Source organism: Chrysemys picta, chromosome 7 (assembly GCF_011386835.1).
Source record: "Chrysemys picta bellii isolate R12L10 chromosome 7, ASM1138683v2, whole genome shotgun sequence".
NCBI classification, from domain to species: domain Eukaryota; kingdom Metazoa; phylum Chordata; order Testudines; family Emydidae; genus Chrysemys; species Chrysemys picta.
In genome coordinates, this window is record NC_088797.1 from 99,127,341 (window position 1) to 99,151,464 (window position 24,124).

Sequence of the window (24,124 nt, forward strand, 5' to 3'; positions counted from 1 at the left end):
ATTCCACCATGTTGAACCATATACTGATCACCAGCTTGGGTCATCAGCAGGGTTTGGACCCCTAGATCCATGGCACAGCCCTCTGCCACTTGAGAGAGTGGAGTAGACTGAGTATGTGGATAGTAGTAGTAGCAGGCTGAGTATGTGGACCAGATAGCAGAGGGGTATCAGACATACACTTTGTTAGCTGTTTGCTCACAGAGGAATGTTGACACTCAGGAGTAAGACTCCTCGGTTTAATTCCAGGATCTGGAGGGGAGTGTGTCAAGTGTCAAATCTAACCTCTTGCCCCCTCCAGGCCTCTCTCTGCCCCCAACATCCCTGCTCCTGCCTCATTCCTTCCTCTGCTCCTAGTAAAACCTCCCTGCCACATCTTTCTCCCCCTCTGCTGCCACCGCTACTGTCACCCACTGTTTTCCTTTTGCCCGCATCCCCTCTGGCTCTCTCCCTATCCCCCTCACTGCCCTGTATTCTAAATCAGGCTGCAATCTTCTTCTCCTCGCTGCCTGGGCATCAGCAGGGACAGCATTGAGAATGCAAGAGAGAGAGTCTCCCTGCCCTCAGTTCTGGTGCGGGGAGCCACAGTAGCCCAGAGTAATTACAGGGAGAAATCCTGCCCAGACCCAAGATGGAGCATACGAGTCACTGTGTGGGGATGGTAGCACCTTAAAGACTAACAGATTTATTTGGGCATAAGCTTTCGTGGGTAAAAACCTCACTTCTTCAGATGCATCCGAAGAAGTGAGGTTTTTAGTGAGGTTTTTACCCACGAAAGCTTATGCCCAAATAAATCTGTTAGTCTTTAAGGTGCCACCAGACTCCTTGTTGTTTTTGTAGATACAGACTAACACGGCTACCCCCTGATACTTGTGTGGGGATGCTACATGAGCAGTGCAGTCACATGTGGGAGCTCTGTAGGGGCATACCCGTGCAGACAGAATTTCTCTACCAAAACCTAGCAACTCCCTACTGAGCATACATGATCTGTCTGTGAGAGTTCAAAGGCTCTCATATCTTGGCCATATGTGGACAGTATTTCACAGGGATGGCAAGAGACACATCCCTGATGCCAGGGCAACCCCCCTACCAAATTTCAAGTCCCTGCGCCAAACCAGAGAGGTGCTAGAGCTTCTAAATAATACCACCACCAATTCATCAACATGGCAAAACATCAACATGGGCAAAACCGATATATTTCTTTAGTCTTCTGAAAAACTATTAAACTATTTTTGCTTAAACTTACCCAAAAATTCAGCCTAAAGCAGACACCGAGCATGGAAAACTTCAGCATGAACAGTTAAAGTTTGGCAAAGTTATGAGCAACTGAAAACAGGGTCTTATAGTAGGAAGTGTCAGGCAGCCTTAATTATTTGTGTCACTACCTATGCTGTCTAAAATAATGTATGAACCTGTGTATACATACTTCAAGAATACTTGAAGTAGCCAATATACTTAAAGGTGTTGCAGGATTTAGGATGTTTGAGTGCCTTAAAGCCTGTGAAATAATTTGTACTAAGATACAATCTAGAAATCTTATAAAAATCATTTTAGGATTTTTTTTAACTGATTATGTGACTGTATAACTTTGATGGTAGGGACACTTTGGCCTGGTCTATACTACCCGCCTGAATCGGCGGGTAGAAATCGACCTCTCGGGGATCGATTTATCGCGTCCCGACGGGACGCGACAATCGATCCCCGAATCGGCGCTCTTACTCCACCAGGGGAGGTGGTAGTAAGAGCCACCGGCGGGAAGCCGCAGAAGTCGATTTTGCCGCCGTCCTCACAACAGGGTAAGTCGGCTGCGATACGCCGAATTCAGCTACGCTATTCACGTAGCTGAATTTGCGTATCTTAAATCGACTCCCCCCTGTAGTGTAGATGTACCCTTTGTCTTCAGCGTCGTGTCTTACAATACGTGAGACATATTTATCCTGCACAAATATGACATTACATTCTATCATGAGGTGTTCCTTGCTATCTTTTTTTTCTTATATATGCATAACATTGTAATTAACCAGATAAATTAATTAATCTGCTAGGACTTTTAAAAGAAATAGAGGGAGCAGCAATAATGCAAAATATTTCTGGAAAAAGATGCTGCATCAAAGCCTCTGGTTTTTATGTTTAACTTACTTTATTTTTTCCAGCAGTACAGCTGTTTTCTGAATACAGCCGAGCATCTGAAATATTGATCTTTTTTTCTTTAAAGTTTGAAAAGTCCTGTGTATTCTCTTGTCTGTTTGCTCACACTAGTCTACAAGGTATGTATCAGCATCTCCTTCATCTTATTCAGTTAAAACTGACAACTGACTGATGGGCCAGTGCTACACAAAAATCCAATCAGCACAGCCTCTGTGGGGCTTCAAGTCCAGTTCAGGAGCCAAATCCACAGTAATTCCATGGAGTTCATACTCCCTTGACTTGTACAAGGCAAGAAATGAGCCATCCATCAGTTGCCATATATTGAGGATGGGTTACACCAAGGATATGATGTTGACTCATCTTGTTGGGTTCCAAAGAGAGCACAGATGTCAACAAACAAAGGAAAAATCTCTAATTGAGAGCATCCAATGGTTCCCCATTTTCAGCAGCAGGACCTAGGAATTTGTTGCTACTGATTCTCAACTTTATACCTGAGAGATGTCCCAGATTGCACTGATGCACTCTATGGACTAATGAGATGGGGTATAAAGGGGCAAAGATAGCAGCTGGATCCAGTAGTGATTATATAAGTCTTGCTACGAGTATCTAAAAATACTTACCCCTAGTGGATTGGGGAAAGCAGCCTATCTTGCTAACCCAAAGATGCAGGGTGGGTGAGAGTACCACAGTATTAGGAGTTAAAAGGAGGGCAAATAGCTGCCAAACAGAGTAAGGGTGAAGAGCATCAAGGCATCCAGCATCCCCTAAGAAGATAACTAAAGAGGTGTGTGTGTGTGTATGTGAGAGAGAGAGAGAGGTGGTGTGTGTGTGTCAGAGAGAGAGAGGTATTGTGTTGGCACTGGGATGCTTGGAACCTGTTGAGAGGATGAGATAGTTTGTGTGGAGGGAAGAAAGAGTCCAGCCTGGCCTGACCTGCTTCTTTTCCTGACAGGGTCCTTCATGCCCCTCCTGAGCACTGGATGATCTTTACTCCCAAAGTCCTTAGGGAAGGGAGCTTCCAGGGGAAGGAGGCCAGGGAAGAGAGATTGTCCAGCCAATGTCAGCTCAAATAGGAACTGTTGGCTGGGCTGAGCCAGGCAGAACTAGGAGTGCTATCTGCTGTTTGTGTCTGCTGCTCTTGGATACTACTCACACAAATATTAGCCATATTCTGAAGTACTTGGTTCAGTTAGTATGGCTGATTCATATTTACTTAACACATTAATTATTTGATTTGCCCCTTCCTACTCTCCACACTGAGTTCTGGTTGCAATGCTGGAACTAGGCCAACAGGACTGGGTAAATTTGTGATCAATATTAGATGGAAAGGAAAGGAAAGCAATTGTCCTGAGACTGTGATTTCAACTATAAAACTGTAAATTAGCTTTTTATTGCTGAAAGCACATGGCATACAAAGTCAAGGGGTAGAAACATTAACAAACAATTATTTTCTTACAAGTGTCTACTCAATTATTTTTTTAATTGCCCTAGTAGAAGTGTTTATTCCATTCTACTCAGCCCTGCCTACAGCCAACTCCTCCCCATTTCTGGAAAGTCCAGGACCTCCCTTCCAAAAACCTCTCTGAACCTTTGCCCATTGATGTGTCAGGATTCCCAGCAGTTTGGAGCAGTGAAAGTTTGTGCTCTACTGTGGGAAACCTTGGAGGTCTTCAGTTTCATAGGTTTGGGAAGGTTTGGGGAGGCCCATTGGGTTCTTGGTGTCCTGTAGTTCTGTGGAGCCCAGCTGATCTCTTCTTGTAAGCCATCAGTGACTGACACCCTTTTGTGATTCTAATAATTATTTATACTCTGATTTGCAGAGTATATCACGTGATTCCCACATGATATCTTTTCTCCCACAAAATTGGGGAATGTCAAAGTGTCCTTTGTATTCATTCAGAATGAGGGTGGATGAATATAATTAATCATGCCACTGGTAGAATGACCTGATCCTGCAATCTTTACTCAGTGGGAGGATTCCTGTGTGAGAACTGCAGGACTGGGCCCTAAAACCACAGCCAGTGTGTAGCTGAACATGGTCACATCCTGCACTTGATGTGTACTACTATTTTGCTGAAAGCATTGCCTATCATGTTTTATTGCTTAATTAAAGCGTTCGTCCTGAAGTATAATTGACAGTTACAGGTGTAAACTTAAACAAGACTATAATTCTACTTGAAATATGCCCATGCTGGTTTAGACCAACATTTCAAACTGACCTTGTCAGTTTGTATTAGTCTGACCACAGGCTATAGCATATTAAGAGATTTTTTTTATCCGCACTTAGAGGCAGTGAAGACATGTTTTGAACTTGCATGGTTATGTGGAATTAAGCACATTAATGGAATTTACCAAGACTAGAAAACAACAACACATACATGGAAGATTTTGTTTTTCATCTTCAAAATACCATAGTGATATCAAAATGACTAAGTTATAAAAGATACGCTTAGCCCAGAAACCTATTGCAGTGTATGTATGTGTATATATATATATATAATTTGCAGTTATAATATCATCAGGCAATTTTGCATCTTACATTATTAGAACAAGGTAATTCTAGTCTCAGGGAAGTAAACTTTTTAAAACTCCAATGTGCTAACATCACCTGCCAGCTGTTTAATGTATTTATAGTTTATGCTAACCTTCCATAGCTTTTTTTAAATTCATTATAGTCTGTGTACCTGGTAAGAGGGAAGCCTGCAACCAATTGCAATTACTTTGCAGCTCCTATCTGTAGCCACGAAATAGCTATTTTCTTTTTTATTTCTGGAAGTTGGTGATTGTGGGGTGTTATGGAAATGCGGCCTCATTAACAAAAGATCCAACCAAATAAATTCACTGCTAATGTTAGAACTTGTAAATGTTTACTTCTTCACCCTGCTCTGGGTTAAATATATATTATGTCCAGTAATTTGTGTTTAAATATTTACCTTTTGACTTTTTTTCATTCTCGGGAGATGTGTTAAGATGGCTTATGGCTCCTGATAAGCATTTTAGTGGGTTCTTTTATACCATATTTATTGGAAATGCATCATTTAAGAAAATGTTTTATTAATGCTTCCCCCCATCACCCCTTAATTTAAGTACACACATGTTCTAATTTAAGTAAAATGAAATTGATGATGTGCAGTTGTAGTCAAGATTATTAACATTGGCAATGGTGTGACCATCTGCTACCTCTGTCTGTTACTCTGAATATCACAGGGATCTGCAGTCCTCAGTACTCACCTTGTCCTGTATTCCTTGCATAACCCAAACTGAGTGACAGTATTGTGGGTGTCCAGGAAAGCAGCTTCAGGTCCAAAGTTAGAGAATTACTCCTGTTAGCAAGTAGTACGAGCCCGTTTTTCCTGGTCAGTGCTTTCATACATTCCACAACTGACATTGATACTGAGGGAATAGGAATTCCAAAAATCATGCATATAAGGCTTTTTCCCATCCATTTCTATCTGTCTAGTTTTTGAGTGCACATGGAAACAAGAATAACCTCAGAATTATGATAAATCTCCGCCATGACATAGTTTGGAAAAAAGCAATGAAATCTATGATAGAAAGTACCGTACTTGTACCATACAAATGCTACTTCCCTTTTGGGTCTGATTCTCAAAGGTCCTATCAGCATTGATGGGAGTTAAGGACTTGAGTCTGCACCATTTCAGATCAATGGGTTTTCCCATTGAATTGAATGGGAGTAGCATTATGATTAAGATGGGGATGGGATATTGAGCAAACACATGGGATTATAGGCCCAGATCCTCAGAAGTATTAAGGCACCTAACTCTCATTGATTTCAGTGGAAGCTAGGTGCCTATATACTTTGAGGATCTTGGCCATAGTTACCCGTTCTTTCATGCTCAGAAAGATGTGCTGGTATGAGTACTCTGTCCCTCTTTTTAGCTTCATGGACTAGTTGGGTTTAAAAAGTTGGTAATATTGACCATTTTCTCATTCTCACATATCAGAGGGGTAGCTGTGTTAGTCTGAATCTGTAAAAAGCAACAGCAACATGTGTCATTCTCACATGTTGTTCTTCCAAAGAAATTATGCTCTGCTTAGAATGTTGCAGCACTGACTTCAGCTTCACCTGTCTAGCTCCTTCATGTATTTCTTACTGTAACTCTGATTTGAGGCTCTCTTTAGAGTTTCCATGTTATTCTTTTATTTTACCAGTCCACTTCCTGTCACTGCTCAAATTACTCTGCAGCATTTATTGCTCTGTCCTGCTACTTACTCTCCATTCCTAAAACTTTCTTTGCCTACACATATCCTGCTATGTTTATTTTTAATAATGTGGGTGAATACACAGCTGGTTGTATCAGTGAGCACAAATAGTTCTTACAGAATTACATCCCTGTAATACTTTTTCCTCTGCTTCAGCAAAACCCATAACTGTCATACTGGGCATTTAATTTTCACTAAGCCAAAAAAGAAAGCCAGCAACTCTACTGATTTTCCTTCTAGGGCCTATTCATCACCTTTTTTCGGGGAAAACTCTGAGTGAGCCAATGGGAATCTTGCCCAAGTAAAGCAAGAGGATTTGTATCTTAAAATCTAAACATACTTCAGGGGTGCTGGAACAACTTTTATAGTGGGGGTGCTGATGTTGGAAACCATGTATTTGGTGTTTGCTATTACTACTTCAAGCCTGCAGCACTTGAGCTAATCCCATTTCATATTTTTCTCCTTGTGATATGTTTGTTATTGTTTTTATAGGATTTTTATTTGATTCACTTAAGGTATAACTACTTATTTTAGGGGTAAAATTTTCAAAAAGCACTTATGTCATTTAAGGAGTTTAAGTTCTATCAGTTGCTTAACTGCTTTTGAAAACAGGACTTAGGAGCTGAGGGTATGTCTACACTGCATTTAAAAGCCTGAGGCTGGCCCGTGCCAGTTGACTTAGGCTAAGGGGCTGTTTAATTGTGGTGTAGAAGTTTGGGCTCGGGCTTCAGCCCGGGTTCTTGGACCCAAGTCCCAGGTGTTTTTGTAAGGTATATTTTGAATATGTTTTTGGAAACTAAAGTTGGCTTAAAATTAAGTGTTAATTAGACACTGTAATTTTAATGATAATCTTATCACTGTACAGTGTGCATACTCTCTTTTAGCAGTCAGCAGTCTAAGATTCCAACCCAGGCATCTTAACTAGGTTATGCTAGCATTAAGGCTCTCTCATCAGAACTATTAAAAAACAAAAAACCTTCCACAACAGAACCCAAAACCAAGTGAGAGACATCTGGTTTGGTGTTCTAGTGTAAATTTGAAACCTCAAGCCATATTCTTAGAAAAGTTTGAACTTGGATGCACTTTTCAGCAAAATTGGGGCAGTTTATGGATTTGCACTGAAATCATGTGATATTTGCAATTGCACATAGGGTTGTGATATAAAACCTGGTGAAAGTTTCTACTCCATTTAAATTGTGTCTGAATCCAAGTCTCAGTGAAACTATTAAGACAAAAATTTACAGTAATTAAAACTGAAGAGCATGGACCAAATTCAGATTTCAGTTTTGTCAGTATAAATCTGCAGTAATTCCATTGGTTTCACTGGAGTTAAAGTTTACTTAACTTTTTTGATTTGGAAAATTTTGGGAAAGGTTGACTAGAAGCATTGTGATTCTTTCTTTCTTTCTTTCTTTCTTTCTTTCTTTCTTTCTTTCTTTCTTTCTTTCTTTCTATAAAGCATTTGCTTTTTCACACTAAGAATCTATTTCTTTAATGCTGCCTTTCATTCCTCTTCAGTGACTGGACTGGACATCTCTGAGCTATGCACATAAGAGTAGCTGAATTTAAGAATGGAAGGAATCAACCAAAGATAGGCACTCTTTGCTGTAACAATTGCACACATGCTGACTACTTAAGAAGTTTCTCAAATTATTCTACAGAGAGAGATTAAGGCATTGCAGTGATGACTTTGGATGGTCCCATTACTTCTACATCTCATTGCTAAGAATTAAAAGATTTATTCCTCCCTTTATTGGATTTGAATAAATTCATATTTAGTTATACTAAGCAATGGGTTTTATATGCATTGGATTATTGGGTTGCCTGTTTTGTTGAAATGGATAAAAAATATTTAAGTGAAAACGGATTTGCATTTATTATCTAATGTGACTAGCCCCACTTTCACCACCTAGCATACCAGCATCTATGATAACTTGTGCATTCTACAAAGTTTGTCCACTTCAGTTTTGTCAGACACTTGTGTTGTGTCTTGTGTTGTGTTTTTTAATTTAAAGACTAGAAAATGTTTTGGTTTATTTCCCCCTAAGAACTAGGTTCTCGACCTTGCCAGTGATATCAGATGTTGCTGGCTACTTTTCCTGCAGACTCCTTTGCACTTTCTCCCAAACCAACCCTTAGGCATTAGAGGAGCCCCTATAAAAATCTGCAAAGCTAATACATTACCTTGCTTCAAATCTCTCCAATGCTCACTTCTACCACGATGCCTAGGAAACACTTGGCAATGGCTAGACATCTGATGTTCTGTGACCACTGCCTGTTAGACTAATCATAATTGTCTCGCTGTCACCTTGTGCCCGCAATAGGGTTCCCAACTTTCTGATTGCAGAAAACTGAACGCCCCTTCTCCAAGGTCCTGCCCTCGACTCACTCCTTCCCCCCCCCCCCCATCACTTGCTCTTCCCCACCCTCACTCACTCACTCACTCATTTTCACCGGGCTGGGGCAGGAGGTTGGGGTGCAGCAGGGGATGAGAGCTCTGGCTGGGGGTGCAGGCTCTGAGGTGGGGATGGGGGGTTTGGGGTGCAGGAAGGGGCTCAGAGCAGGGGCAGGAGGCTGGGGTGTGAGAGCGGTTTGGGGTGCGGGCTCCAAGCGGCACTTACCTCAGGCATCTTCCAGAAGCAGCCAGCATATCCCTGCGGCTCCTAAGTGGAGGGGCCAGGTGGCTCCGTGCGCTGCCCCACCCGCAGGCACCGCCCATTGGTTGCAGTTCCCTAGAGGTCACAGGAACGTGTCGCCGCTTCTGGGAGCCGCGTGGAGCCAGGGCAGGCAGGGAATCTGCCTTAGCCCCGCTGCACAGCTGACTGGATCTTTAATGGCCCGGTCAGCGGCCCTGACCAGAGCCTCCAGGGTCCCTTTTTGATTGGGCGTTCCAGTCGAAAACCGGACACCTGGCAACCCTAGCCTGCAAGTCTGTTTGTTGTGTCCACCTGATGTCTCATGTCACATACTTAGACTGCAAGTTGTTTAGGACAGGGACTGGTTTTTGGTTGTGGGGTTCCTGGCACAGTGGGGCTCTGATCTTCATTGGGGCCTCTAGGTGCTTGGCAAAAGGAGTTCACCAGTTCAAATCCAGGTAAGGCCTCGTCTGTGCAGTTTTTGTATGGATATAACTGTTTCAATTAGGGGAGTGATTTCTTTACTGAAATAGTTATACAATTACAACCTGTAGTGTGAAAACAGTTCTGGTGGTATAACTTACTCACCTTCCATACCTAGGTATAAGCAATACCGGTATAAGGAACCTTGATACCCATATAAATGCATCCATGCTAGGAAGGTTGTACCACTTCAATTATACCAGTATAGCTAAAGTGAAACAACTTGTGTGTGTAGATGAGCCCTTAGTAATGTCTGAAAGCTATCATCTTAAGGCTGCTTGGTAGCCTGTGTTGGAATGGGCTGGTATCCTTAGTGTAACAGAATTTCACAGTGAAATAATATTTGTTCACTTCCAAAAAAGGCTTTTGATTTACAAGAAAATTGTTAAGGGAGGAACAAAGTATAGTTTGCTTCCTCTGGTCCCAGTCCAACCCCCACGAAAATGTTTGGTTTTGCTGCTGCTTTTTTTTTGCCAGATTCCCCAGTGAAGGGACTATTTTTGCAGAGCTGTGTTACAGACTGTGAAAGCTTGAAGCCAAATATTACTATTTTATTGCCTCTCCAACTTAACTACATAGCCAGATGTTGTAGAAAAATCGGCTGTTAGCCTGAGATACTGAGTCTTTTCTCTCACGTTCAACATAAATCTTCTGTTGCCATGAGAGAGGGAGCAATTGTCATGTAACAGCATGAAAGTTGAAATCAGAAGCCCTGGGTTCTGTTCTGGTTCTGCCACAGACTTGCTCTACAGCCTGGGGCAGGTCACATAAACCCTGAGTCATCAAAGCATTTAAGCATGTGCCTCAATTTCCCTGTGTAAAATGGGAATGATATACCTACTGCACCTCACTGGAGTGCAGTGAGTTAATTCATACATGTCAAGTGCTTTGAAATTCTCATGCAGAAAGCACTACAGAAGTGGAAAGTAGTATTATTAATTATAATGTTATTACTATGGTTAAATTGACCCTATCATGCTTTATTTAAGACTGAAGCAAGATAAATTACAAACTCCCTCAGAAACAGGTTTTATAAGAGTTCAAATAGACCCTTAACTGCTCCACACTCAACTCAGTTAAAATGATTTTCAGCCAATTTATTAGACCCTTTAGTAAATGTCATCACTAAGATTTTCAAAAATTAAAAAATACCCTGGTTTTCTCTGCAGCATGAATTTCCTTCTAACCCTCACTTCTGTCGAATGTATACCAAGTCTACTGATGTTACTAAGCAACGCCAACATTACCAAATAGTAGAAAACATAACATATAATGATGCTATAATTTTGACGCTGTATCATGGGGTTAATTTTTTAATTATATACCATAAAGCTAATAGGAATGTGCTGAGATTCAGGAAGTGCATGATGCTGCAATTTAAAATCTATTGTTTTCATTATACAAAACAATTCATATTGTCTTCTAAAAATGTGCATTTAATTGCATAAAGACAACAAAATACAAAAATTATTGAAATAATGTATTCCAATTTAAATCCTTTAAATCCTGTTTAAATCCTTTTTACATTTATGTAGCAATTATAGTCTAACCACAGGATCTAACATCATAGAGCTTCATCAAAATCAATCAAATTTCTTAGGCTGAACCTGGAATGTTGTTCTGATGGAATTGCTCCCAAAGGCAATTTTGATCTATTTAGGCATCAGTTTTACAGCATATTCTGAATTAGATTATCCCTGGTAATATTTTCAAGGTAATGTTTTATTCTGGCAATAAATCTAGAAATTTTGATCATGTAAAATAATAATTGAATTGTAAAGTAGCTAAACTGAAATATTTGTTTGTACTCAAAGACATTATTAATACTGTTAGAAAGTGCAGAACCAGTTTTGTTTGAGTATGTAATTGTAACAACTCTTGCTCTCAAGCAATAGGCACACCAGACCCTGAGAATCCTTTGGTGTGGACCTGCTAAAAGGGGTACAAGCTTTCTGTACTACTGATCATTTGTCTTTCAATTTCTGGGCTCCCTTGACTCACAACACATGTGACTGACTCTATGAGTGAATGAAACCAGATCTGTCACTTACTCATGGGATAAAGAGATAACTAGATTAAATAAATAAATAAAACATTGAGTGGGGACAATTTGGGCTTCTCTGTGCCTGTGGCCAGAGCTGGGGAGAACCTAACCAGGATTCAGATTCTAATGATCACTTGATGATTACCTGTTCTGTCCATTCCCTCTGGGGCACCTGGCATTGGCGACTGTCTGAAGACAGGATACTGAACTAGATGGACCTTTGGTCTGACCCGTATGACCGTTTTTATGATCTTATGATCTGTCTACATTACAAAACTATCCCTAATGTGAAACACTTTTCTAGGGTCTTAGAAACAGACTGGAACCAAGCAGCAAAACTATGCCAAATGAGAAAAACTTTCAAAAGTTGTTTAGGGCTCTAACTTAGCTAGTCTGACAGGTCGTTTCCAGAAACCCTTCTAAAACATGTTCCCCAGCCACACAAGATGATGGTTCCTGCTGGTTAAACCATGTTACCTGACATAATTTTTAGGAACCAGTCTATAAACTGTTTCAAGATTGGGGATTTTTTCAGAATAAATTGTATTATCATTTATTAATCAATTTTTGTTTATGGTAGCATCCCAATGTATTCAAGAAAAGACAGTCCCTGTTCCAAGGAGCTCAGAGTCTAAGGATGTACAGACAGGTAGACAGAGGTTGAGGAAAGGAAATCAATATGGATTTTATTTTAAAACACAAGTCAACTGCTATTCTGTATGAGTGTTTTATACTGCCCTCATCACTGTAGTATATGAATGCCTTCCAGTAATAGTAGTAAGCAACGTAATTAACAACTGAAACAATTTGATTCACTCTAGGCAGGATGGCAAAAGTAGGTCTTTAAGAGGGACTTAAACATGGACAGGGTAGGGGTCTTGTAATTGGAGTCATGCCATGCATATGAGACCATGTAGAAGAAGGCATGGAGATGATGATTCAAGAAGCTGACACATGGGGATGGAGGATGGCAACATTGCATGGAGCAGAAGGAGCTAGGGCAGTAGTTCTCAAACTTTTGTACTGGTGACTACTTTCACATAGGAAGCCTCTGAGTGCGACCTCCCCCCCTTATAAATTAAAAACACTTTTTAATATATTTAACATCATTATAAATGCTGGAGGCAAAGCGGTGTTTGGGGTGGAAACTGACAGCTCACAACCCCCCATGTAATAATCTCGTGACACCCTGAGGAGTCCTGATCCCCCGTTTGAGAACCCCTGAACTAAGGCAACATGAAGCTTGCCAAGTGAGAGTAAGTAGGAAGGAAGAGTTATAAAGAACGCTGAATGTTGTGCAAAGAAGCTTAAATTTGATGCTATAGCAGACGTGAAAACCAAAGGAGAGATTTGAAGAGGGTAGAAGCATGATCAAATCAGCAGGTAAAGAAGATGGTTTAGCAGGTGGATGTTTTTAAAAGTGGCTAAAGGGAGCAACATGTGTTTTTTGGGAGGCCACAGAGAAGGCAATAGTCAATGTGGGATATAATGATGGCCTGATGAAGATATTTGGTTGTGAGGGTGGTAAGAAAAAGATAGACTGGATCCATTGAGCATCTTTTCATAATTATTCTAACACTTATAATGTTCTTTGAAGGTGAGCCAAATAGCTCAGGCAAATACTATTTTTTAAGTGTTCAGAGTTCCCAGATACATAGCATAAGGGCTTAATTGTGCTCTGAATTAAGACACGACCCGTGGTAGGGAATGATGTGGACATTACCCCAGCAATAGCCTCTAAGGGATTGCACTGCAGGCAGGAATAGGGCTTCCAAAGTTAGGAGAGTATGGAAAGGGTTAATTTATGCTGTTTCTTTTGCCTTGTGTTGTACCAATCCTGATGACTTTGTGGAAGACTGGCTGGGTCATAGACCCTCTCTAATCTTTTGAGGAGTCCAGTTTTGCAACAGTGATAGACTTGGTAAGCCTTGTGCTGAGAGGAATCATGATTGTGCTAGGCCGTGTATATGAGTTAGGAAGGATATTCCTTGCACCCTACCCTTCCTGCCACAGGAATACCCAGTGCAGAGTCTAAGCAAAGTAGCGTTCTTCACATATGTAAATGTATTTGTAATCTTTAAGAGAAAATACCTGATGCCACATAGCTGAGCACATACACTGGTAATGTATTATGAGTGACTGCTTGTGATGTCTTGGCAATAGTGCAAAACTCTTTTAGGGCACATGATACTTTCCCCACGCAATTAAAATAGATTTAGACTTCTTATAGTGAAGAAATCACTAAGGGGAGAATCAGTAGCTATGATTATTGCCATCATCCTACACTACAGGTTCTAGAACATAAATCAATATGGTTTCTGATACTGTTGTGGCTGCTACTGCATTAACTGGTACTTGGGGAACGCTGCAGGAAAAAACACAACTTGAAAAATTAGCAATGGGAAAACCTGATGTGTTTTAGATGCTACACAAAGCTTAATCAAGCTATCACAAGCAATTGTTTGCAAACTTGGGCAGAAAATCTTGCAAGAACAGTCTCATGTTACTTTACTAGTTCCAGACACACGTGTTCTCTTCCCCAGGCCTGGTCAAACCCTTCACAACCTTACCCCTTCAACAAGCTACACAAAGGTTATATGATGTTAGAATGTGTTTTGTTCTGCAGAAAGACACATCCAATTCCTTTACTTAGGGTGGATTAGATTAGAGATGACATTTCACAGCATCTTTAAGGGTTATGAAGCAGATTCTCATCCCCAACTCTGCCTGCTTGCTAAAACAAAGCACCCAGAAAGAAAGTGCAATCTAAGCACTTTCTAAGGGAAAGCTCCAGGTGATTTAGCCATCATTGGGAGTATGTCTAAGAGACAGGGGATGTCGCCAGAATACTGCTGCACTCTAGTGGTTTGAAGCTGCTGGAAGTAGCTGTTGCAGCTATGAGCAACTTCGATCAGTCCTGAGGCTCCAGGTTACACCTTGGCCAGCCCCACGATAAGGGGAAGCATAAACATAATCTAAGGCCCTTGGGGATGGTTGATTGTGGTGTGCAGGACCCTGGTCTCAGCATCCCAGTCAGAAGCCTAGCTCTCTGGGAGCATTTCTCATGCTAAATCACCCAGCTATGAAGGATGCCTGTCCCACCTAACAACATTTAGACCAAAGGGGGCAGATGGAGATGCAGGTAGCAAAAATAGCACTTGATTGCAAAACTGTCACAAGAAATAGATGCCCTAAATACAACAGCTGTGAAATCACAGATTCAAAGGGACCTGTGCATAATACTACATTGTAAAGGATGGAGCCTGTTTGTGCTCAGCTAATGACTGAAGTACAGGGCCCTATATCACTATTATGACTAGAAATACTGTGACAGATGTACAACACAGATTGATGCCTGATTGTAGTAAAAGACTTTGGGCCAGACTCTGAATTCTGTTACACTGGTTTAAATCCAAAATAACTCCATTGAAGTCATAGTTATTCCCGACTTACTCCGATGTAGCTGAGATCATTAGCTAGCCATTTTTTAAAAAAACGTTTTCACTCTTTCTGATGTTTTTAAAACAGCTTACAGTTTTCTCCAGTCACAAATGAAAGCACAGATTGTGGATGTAGCACAACAGAATTAAGTTTTAAGTGTTCTCACCTGAGTTTGCTGTAAAAACCTGTGTATCAAAACAGATGTAATAACTCTAAGCTCTGCTCATTTTAAACATTGAATACTTTATATTAAAATAAGCACTGCCCTGAGTATTGTCTATTTGCAGATGTTTGGGACTTGGGACTTTGTTTTCTGGTAGCATTTATGTATTAAATGAGCAATCATCATTAGTAAAAAGAAAATGTAGATATGTTTGAATGTTTCCCAAAATTTGTTTGAGGATTGTCAGCATGTGACTAAAATAACCCAGATTTCAATTTACCCTGAATTTTTCTGGCATGGCAAATCCAGATAGTCAAATGTTTTCTCTTCTGTAATGATTTACCTTTACATGGTATTAATTAGCACTTTGTGAACCTACCCTGCATGCTTTTCGCCATGTTTTCTTTTAAAGTCAGCTCAGTGAATGAAAATGCATTTGGATATTTTGGCCTTTTTTAAAAAAAAATCCACTTGTTTCCATTTCAAAACAAGTTTGTTTTGTTTGTTTGTTTGTTTTTCCTTTTTCAACATAAATATATAAACTTCAAGCAGCATACCTTGATGATTCTCTCCATGACAGCATGGCATTCTCTGTGCACTACTGTTCACATGGTTGAAACCTAGTCAGCTCTTACTTACAGCTGTCTTATCATTTGTCTCACACCTTCAGAGGTACAGTTTCAACCTGACCTGCTGAAATTGAAAATGTAACCTTCCCAAAATAACAGATGAGGGATTCTTTGAGCTGACATTTTGTGTGGGCCTGAGTCTGGGAATCTGTGACCTAAAGCATGAGAAACATCTAAACTACCAGCTTACTGTACTTATGGCTGCTGTAGCCTCCTAAGAGGGTACATCAGTTGAACTTCACTGTATATGTTAACTCCAATGATCATAGAGGTTGTAAATAATAGGGCAAATGAACAACAGAATGCACCTAACTGTCCTTTATGTGAATCCTTGACAGTTTAACCTAATTTTTAGCTTTGTTTCCACATTTTGCATCAAAATAACTACAAGACCAAACAAAACAAGTCTCTCAGGGCTTGGGCACAATAAATAAACAGCTTGTGTAATAATTCATCTACAGTGTTTTGTTCTTATAGCTACAACATTTAAAGAGCTAAGTAAGTATGTGTTGGTTCCATGACTAGCACAGTGGTTTTCCAATCTTGGTCAAAGCTTCTGGGAACATCATAATATAAAGAAATAATATTTAATAGGCAAACTGTGTTTTAAATCAAGGCTGGGATTTTTCAGTGGAGCCTAGAGACAGATGGACAACTCCCATTGTAATTAATTGAAAACCCCACCCTATGGACCCTAGTTCTGCATCTGAATATGTGTGCAGGGAAGTTCACTTGTGCATGTCTGTTTGCAGAATCAGGATTCTAGATGTTACAGCATGAACCAAAGCATTTGTGTTTTAATTCACCAAAAGTTGGTGGGGATTTGAACACTATTTTTTTTAACAGTTTGTTGTTTCTATGTTGCTTAAACAGTACATCTGTATAATTTTTCCTGATAAGTAAATTTTCACTTTTGGGTAACCCAGCCTATTTCATTCTTCATACGGTTTACCTGAAAAAGAAGAAAAAAATGAAGTGCATTTCAGTAACAGATTAAATATCCTAACAATGTTTTTGTAAAGAATATCAGAAAAGAATCATTTTATACCATTAATTATTCAAAGAGGTAATTGGCTGATTATGCAAACTAAGAGACTACCACTGATAAACCTCTTAATTTGCCTTTCTTCTCTGCTGACATATTAGTAGAAATCTTTTCCACTGGAGCTAAATGAAAAGCATAAGAAAACCTCTCCGAATTTTGGGGTCTCAAATAAAAAGGTCAGAGATAAGCAAGAGCATAGAATAACTTAAATATGAGCTGAATTTTTCATGAGAAGCAATATTCTCACTGGCGATAAATAAATATAGAAATATCCACTGTCCTAATCAGTAAGTGTCCTTATGAGTCTCAGATCCCTTTCTTACCTGGTTCTGAAGGACCCATGGTGTAACTAGATTCCACAGTACCCTGGGTGCTTGTGGAGTCTCTCTGTAGGCCAACATTCTCCTGTGCAGTGGAGTGTGGGATTTCTGCTACACTCCTTGCCTGCAGTGCCTGTAGGCAGGAAGCCAGAAGAAAGCAGTATTTCAGCTTATACCTAGTTCTAAAGGCAAGACTGGGCCTAGCTATTACAGGATTTACATTCTAATCACATTTTCATTTATAATTACTGTAATTCTTTTAATGTGTTCTTGTTCTCACTACATCTTTAAACAAAAAATGGTATTTAAGGTATATAGACTTCATGGTGCTTCTATGTTTGTGATGGTTTTTCATAAAAAGGGGATTTTTTAAAATACCTTTTTCATAATTGTCCTTAAATCTGATTCATAACTGTGCAAACCACTTTGAAATATCAAGAGCCACAGAGGTAAAACTGTGTTGGAAATTCTTAGACTGTAGCATCTGACTTGCATTCAAATCCTATGGCCAAAATTTTCACAAAGAGCCACTGTTTTTAGGTAAACAGACTAACTGTTTTGCGGATACAGACTAACACGGTTGTTACTCTGAAACCTGGTTTTAGGTACTTCAACTTTGGGAGCTCTACATAGGGTGCTTTACGCCATCTTTGAGAAAGAGCTGTGCACCTTCAGCTTCCATTGCAGCTTTAGGTGCTCAGCACATCTGAATATTAGGTCCAACGTTTCTCAAGATGGATACCCAAAAAATAGTAGCCATTTTTTGAAATTGTGGCTGCAAATGACTCCTGGTGTGAATATATATATTCTGCCATAGTGTCCTAATATAAAAACTTGCATTTGGTGTCCCCTGTGTTGTCTTTGCGAATTTAAAATAAATCTTGAATGGAAAACTCATAATAAAATGGTGATATGTATGAACCCTTTAAACAGAAGTTTTCTCTCAACTGGTAAAACTATAACAATATTTTGTCTAGTTGTGACTACCAAGGCATTCTGCTTTGGACTTTTTATCTTGGGTTTGATTTGGCTTAAAATTTCGGACTAGATTAAAGATTGGATTTTTCTGTATTTAAATATGCACATATATTTATGTATCTATTGCTCCTTTTGAATAGGCTGCTGCCCCGGGGTCTTCCGCTGGGAGCTCTGGGGCCTGCTTTAATGTGGATAGAGTCTTGAGTGAAGTTAGTTCCACAATAGGAGGCACTGTTCATAAGTAAAATTAAAGTTTTAGATATATTCAGACAGTCCAAAAATCTTGCTGATGAATGCTGCGTATAATTTAGGGCCTGATCAAATTCCCATTAGAGACAATGGGAGTCTTTAAATTGACTTCCAAGGCAGTTGGATTTGGCCCTTAATTATTAAATTTAGAATTGTCATTTAGTGAATCTGCTGCTTTACTTACACAGTATTAGGAACTACCATAAAATTTTGACAATATTACTGTGATAACTTCAGCCTGTAAGCTTCCAATAACTCATACTAAACAATTACCAAAAGAAATATAATAAAGGGAAGCTGTGAATCCTCTTCAGAGCCATGACAAATAGAAAGTGTCTGCTTTCTTTGAGGTACTATGTAAGAGAAGTTATTAATGAACTAATGTGATGAATATTCAAAAAAAGCACAGCAAATCACTGAAACCAGAATCTGAAAAAGGAACTATAGTTGCAGTAACTGAGAGCATTTTAAAATTGGAGAATGAGATAGAGGTAATATATATCTAAATAGGTAGTTCTTGTTTTAAGTGACTTGCTTCATTGTGTAAGATAACTTCACTATTTATAGCCAGAGCTTGTCAAATGAACTAGTTTTCACACTACATTTTATTAGGATTAAAAATAAATCATGTTCAGAAAAATATGGTGTATATATTACACATGCTTATTACCAATTGAAAACTTCTAGCTGCCCAGAAATAGGGCAAAATCCTAAAGTCCTTCCCATGGAAATTTTGCCTGAGTAAGAACTTAAAGGATTGAAATATCTAGTCCAGAGCACTCAAGCATATTATCCTGGTGCAGATGTTGTATTTTTCTAAATTATTTTTATCAGTGGTTCTGTGATGCCAGCTCCGTTATAGCTAAGTATCCAAATAGTATATAGAGGGGCCTCACGCAAAGTCCATTTTAAATATTAGTAAAACAGTAGGAATTTTATATATATTCTATATATATATATCCCTTCCCCATCCCCAGGAGTCCTGTCCCATCTAGCTGGGACCTTCATCCCATTTAGCAATCTGGGAGGGCAGGATAGTTGCAACTGTCAGATTGAGAACCTCTGCTCTCCTTTAATATCTGGTTTCAGAGTAGCAGCCGTGTTAATCTGTATCCGCAAAAAGAAGAACAGGAGTACTTGTGGCACCTTAGAGACTAACAAATTTATTAGAGCATAAGCTTTCGTGGACTACAGCCCACGTCTTTGGATGCATATAGAATGGAACAAGTACTCCTGTTCTTCTTTAATATCTGGTTTTCTTCTGCTTGAGGATGAATTAATAGTAAATAGAGCCCAGATCCATCCAATCTTACCCCCTGCTCCCCTCCCTCTCTCCACCCCCCACCCCGACAAAAACATTTAGGATCCCCTGAATGTATTCTAGGTGTCTCTTGGAGAGAACCTTTAGCCACTCCTTGGAGACACTAATGTTCTCTGCTCTAATTCTAAAACTCTGCCCTTGCAGCAACTACCCCAGCTACGCATGTGTGCATGCACACACCACAGCTCCTTGATCTTCCACAACTAATCCACCCAGACTAGCTTATCCTCTCACTTCACATACAGTTGATGCAGACTCCATTTTTCTTGCTCTGATGCATTGTTGTGTCTGTCTCTTTACTGATCGAAATGGCTTGCAACCCAAGGATTTTGCCTTATTTCACTCCTGCTCTTGCTAGACACATCTTTTCTGTGCTACAAGTCAGGACTCTCAACCCATAGCCCATTGGAGACAGAATTAAGGCATCAACTAAATGACACTTGCTATTTAGATTCTAGCAGTGAATTTGGGGAGATGAATTGATACTCCAAAATGTCATGGAATCATTATTAATGGCTAGGGTTGTCGATTAATCGCAATTAACTCAAAAAATTAATATATATTAATCACAGTTTTAATCACACTGTTAAATAGAATACCAATTGAAATGTATTAAATATTTTGGATGTTTTTCTACATTTTCAAATATATTGATTTCATTTACAACACAGAATACAAAGTGTACAGTACTCACTTTATATTATTTTTATTACAGATATTTGCACTGTAAAAATGATAAACAAAATGGTATTTTTCAGTTCACATCATACAAGTACTGTAGTGCAATCTCTTTATCATGAAAGCACAACTTACAAATGTAGACTTTTTTTGTTACATAATTGCACTCAAAGACAAAACAATGTAAAACTTTAGAGCCTACAAGTCCACTCAGTCCTACTTCTTGTTCAGCCAATCGCTAAGAGAAACAAGTTTGTTTACATTTACAGGAGATAATGCTGCCTTCTTCTTATTTACAATGTTACCAGAAAGTGAGAACAGGCATTCACATGGGACTTTTGTAGCCAGCATTGCAAGGTATTTACGTGCCAGATATGCTAAACATTCATATGCCCCTTCATGCTTCGGCCACCATTCCAGAGGACATGCTTCATTTTTTTTAAATTGCGCAATTAATCATGGTTAATTTTTTTAATTGCTTGACAGCCCTATTAATGGCATGTCCTAAATAGCAAGAAGTAAAAGGAAGGAAATGATAGCTAGGAATATAGAACCTCCTCTTCTTTCTTCATAGCCTAGTCCAATGTTTTGAGCTAGCAAATGTTCTCATTGATTTAGTATCCACCATTAATCATAGCACTGAGCAAGAAAATGTCAATTCACCATTTTTCTCTCCTGAAACAGAGTGGCGGGGGAAAGGAGGGGAGAGGAAGTGAACTGCTTTAGATAATTTTTCTACATGGTACTAATTACAGAGAAGTCAGACTTTATCTATGATGCATTCATGCATATACACAGAGATAATGATTAGTCTTATTTTATTTTGCAGATGCTTCAGAAAGTTGTTTGCTCGCCCCCAGTTCTGTCAACCAGCTCCTCAAGAGGGGAATCGCCTATTATTGAACTAATTTTTTGAACTAATTATTCTCCACATGGCCTTCCTCCTGGTGTCAGCTTATCTTTTGCTGACTCACACTCAGGGTGCTCCTGTTGAGAATGGGGCACTGCTGGAGACGCTGAAGTCGCAAGTAGGATTTTTCAGTAATAAAAGTGAACACTATTCTGCACAGGTGAGACCTCCTGGCACAAACCGACGAATACCTCAGACGATCATTATAGGAGTTCGCAAAGGAGGGACCAGGGCCTTATTGGAAATGTTGGATATTCATCCTAATATTGTGGTAGCAACTACAGAAGTCCACTTCTTTGACTGGGATGAAAATTATGTTAAAGGAATAGACTGGTATAGGCGTCTGATGCCATTTTCTTATGAAAATCAAATTACTATTGAGAAAACACCAGGCTATTTTACCTCACCACAGGCTCCAGAAAGAATTCATGACATGAATAGCTCTATTAAACTGCTGCTCATTCTAAGAGACCCCACTGAGAGAGTAATATCTGATTATACCCAAGTATATTACAACAGACTAGAAAGTCACAAGCGTGTTCAGCCCTTTGAAGAAATTGTTATTAAAAATGGAGCACTTAATACCAAATACAAAGCTATTCAGAGAAGTCTCTATGATATCCATATGGAAAAGTGGCTTAAGCATTTCAACTTAGATCAGATTCACATAGTGGATGGCAATACTTTAATCAAGGACCCTCTTCCTGAGTTACAAAAAGTGGAAACATTTCTTAATCTTCCTTCCAGAATTATGTCTTCAAATTTTTATTTTAACCAAACCAAGGGGTTCTATTGCATTAGAAGTGATGGAAGAGAGAGATGTTTACATGAATCCAAAGGGCGCCCCCACCCTGTTGTCAACAACACTGTTTTAGAGCAACTTTACTCCTACTTCAGAGAGCACAATGCAAAATTTTACAGAATGGTTAATCATTCGTTTGACTGGCATTAATACATTTGGAATAAATGTTTCTTAAAATGTCCTGAAATAAACTATTTTCAAAGTTACCTTTGTAAGCTCTCTGGGGTAGTTCAGACTGAAAACTTCAGAAGTTGTTATACTGAAAACATAGCCTTCATTGGAGATAGTTGTCCATTAGCAGCACCCTTTAAACATGGGAGAAATAAGTTTGATATATTTGTGTATAACTACTGTGGGCCAGAATTTGATCTCAGTTTCACTGCTGCAAATCCATTAATTTCAGTGGAGTAACTTCAGATTTACACCTGTATGACTGAGATCAGAGTTGAGGCTCTTTGGAAAAATGAGACTGCTTTAAGCAGTGTACAAAATGTAGATAGTTGAAATGGTATCATTCTAACTGTTCTGTAATTTTTGTTGGTAGTATTTTTTATATCATGTGCCATGATAATGACATTGATTTCTAGAACTTTCATACAGTAGAATAATGACATATGTTAATACAGGGGACTCCAAAAGTGCTTCCTTTAAACTATTTAAAATCTGTGAAAGTAGCTATTATTGTAAAGTACTTCCTACTTAAATAACTAACATATAATAAAGGGGTTCCAGTCCAACTATGGTTTTGAATACCTACCAGCTTGCTCTATGTTGAAGCTCCTTCTATATAGAATGTTAGTATTAAACAACACACTTATTGGTGCAAAATCTTCAAACTGGTGGAGAAAATTAACTATTTGGAGAAACTTAAAATTTTGGGGTTCAGGATGCAAACAGACAAGGATCCAAAACACCCTTGGTTTACATAGCAATATTGATCTGTTTAATAAAAAGTAAATCTGTAAACAAAGTCATTAGATATCAGCAATTGTACAAATGTTTATTTAATTACATAAGTTGTCACTTTCCTCTGGAATGGAAAACAATTTTTCATTGATACTACCTTATTGTTTGTATTTCTGTGACTAATTGTTCTATTGCTCTCTTAGATTTAGTTTACGTATCTAATTTGACACATTGTTTACTGAAAAAATATTACTTGCCTGCTCTCCAAAGCATGGAATAACTTTTTTTTGTAATTTCTATTTGCAAATCATGAGATGTACTCAGAGTTGAAAGTAATTTCATGTAACATGTATATAATATGTATATCAGTCACAAGTTATCAGATTCAAGCTATCAAATATGATTTACTCAGATTTTCTATAAAATCATGTCAATCCATATTCATGTACTAGGAATTGTTTGTTCATTATAATTTTGACAGCATCATGCTGGTCTTTTTTAGGTTCTAACCCTTCTCAAGTGTATCAATACTGAAAAAGAAAACCTACTTTTATCATTCTGGCAGGAGTTATTTTGCCAGTTACAGTTATCCTGAGAAATGTACTAGCAGTTGCATTTGGGTTTTGGTCTTAATTATCATAGTATGAAAATCTCTTAATAATAATCACCCACCAATGTACAAATAAGATCCTATAGAGGGATTTTAAAAATACTTTCTATATCCATCAACAGACATGGCTCCGGGCAGGCAGGAGAGACGAAGAAAATATAGTCTTCATGATCAGTTGGAATGTTGCTACTCAGGAACTCCAGTTTCACAATGATAGGTGACGATTCAGCCACACAGGCAGAGGTAAAAGAAAGCTTCTATGGTCCAGTACGGCGTACTGGCAAGAAAGCCGGAACACGGCCGACCGTACCAGCGGGGCCGCTGATGAGGGTGGGGGGTACAAAGGGGCAGTTACCCTGGGGCCCGGCAATTTAAAAGGGCCCGGGACTCCTGGCAGCAGCTGGAGCCCCTGGCCCTTTAAATCACTGCCGGAACCCCAGGGTAGCGGTGGCCAGAACCCTGGGGCTCCCGACCACTGGTACCATGCCAGTGGCCAGAGCCCCGGGCCCTTTAAATCGCTGCCAGCCCTGCCCCTTCCAC

The 24,124-nt window shown here is 39.3% G+C and overlaps 1 protein-coding gene across 4 annotated transcripts in view; it reads left to right on the plus strand.

Moving 5' to 3' along the window:
* Nucleotides 1-23,414, plus strand: part of LOC101935011 (heparan sulfate glucosamine 3-O-sulfotransferase 1-like) — a 126,381-nt gene extending 102,967 nt beyond the window's left edge. For 3 of the 4 annotated variants that reach the window (XM_005304159.5, XM_005304161.5, XM_005304160.4), the window contains one exon: nt 21,186-23,414. In XM_005304159.5, the coding sequence (XP_005304216.1) occupies nt 21,289-22,218 (930 nt within the window). In that variant the 5' untranslated portion in view covers nt 21,186-21,288 and the 3' untranslated portion in view covers nt 22,219-23,414. Of the gene's footprint in view, nt 1-20,613; nt 20,714-21,185 lie in introns of those variants that run through there. The other variant, XM_065552114.1, reaches the window with a different exon arrangement.
* The last annotated feature ends 710 nt before the right edge of the window (nt 23,415-24,124 follow it).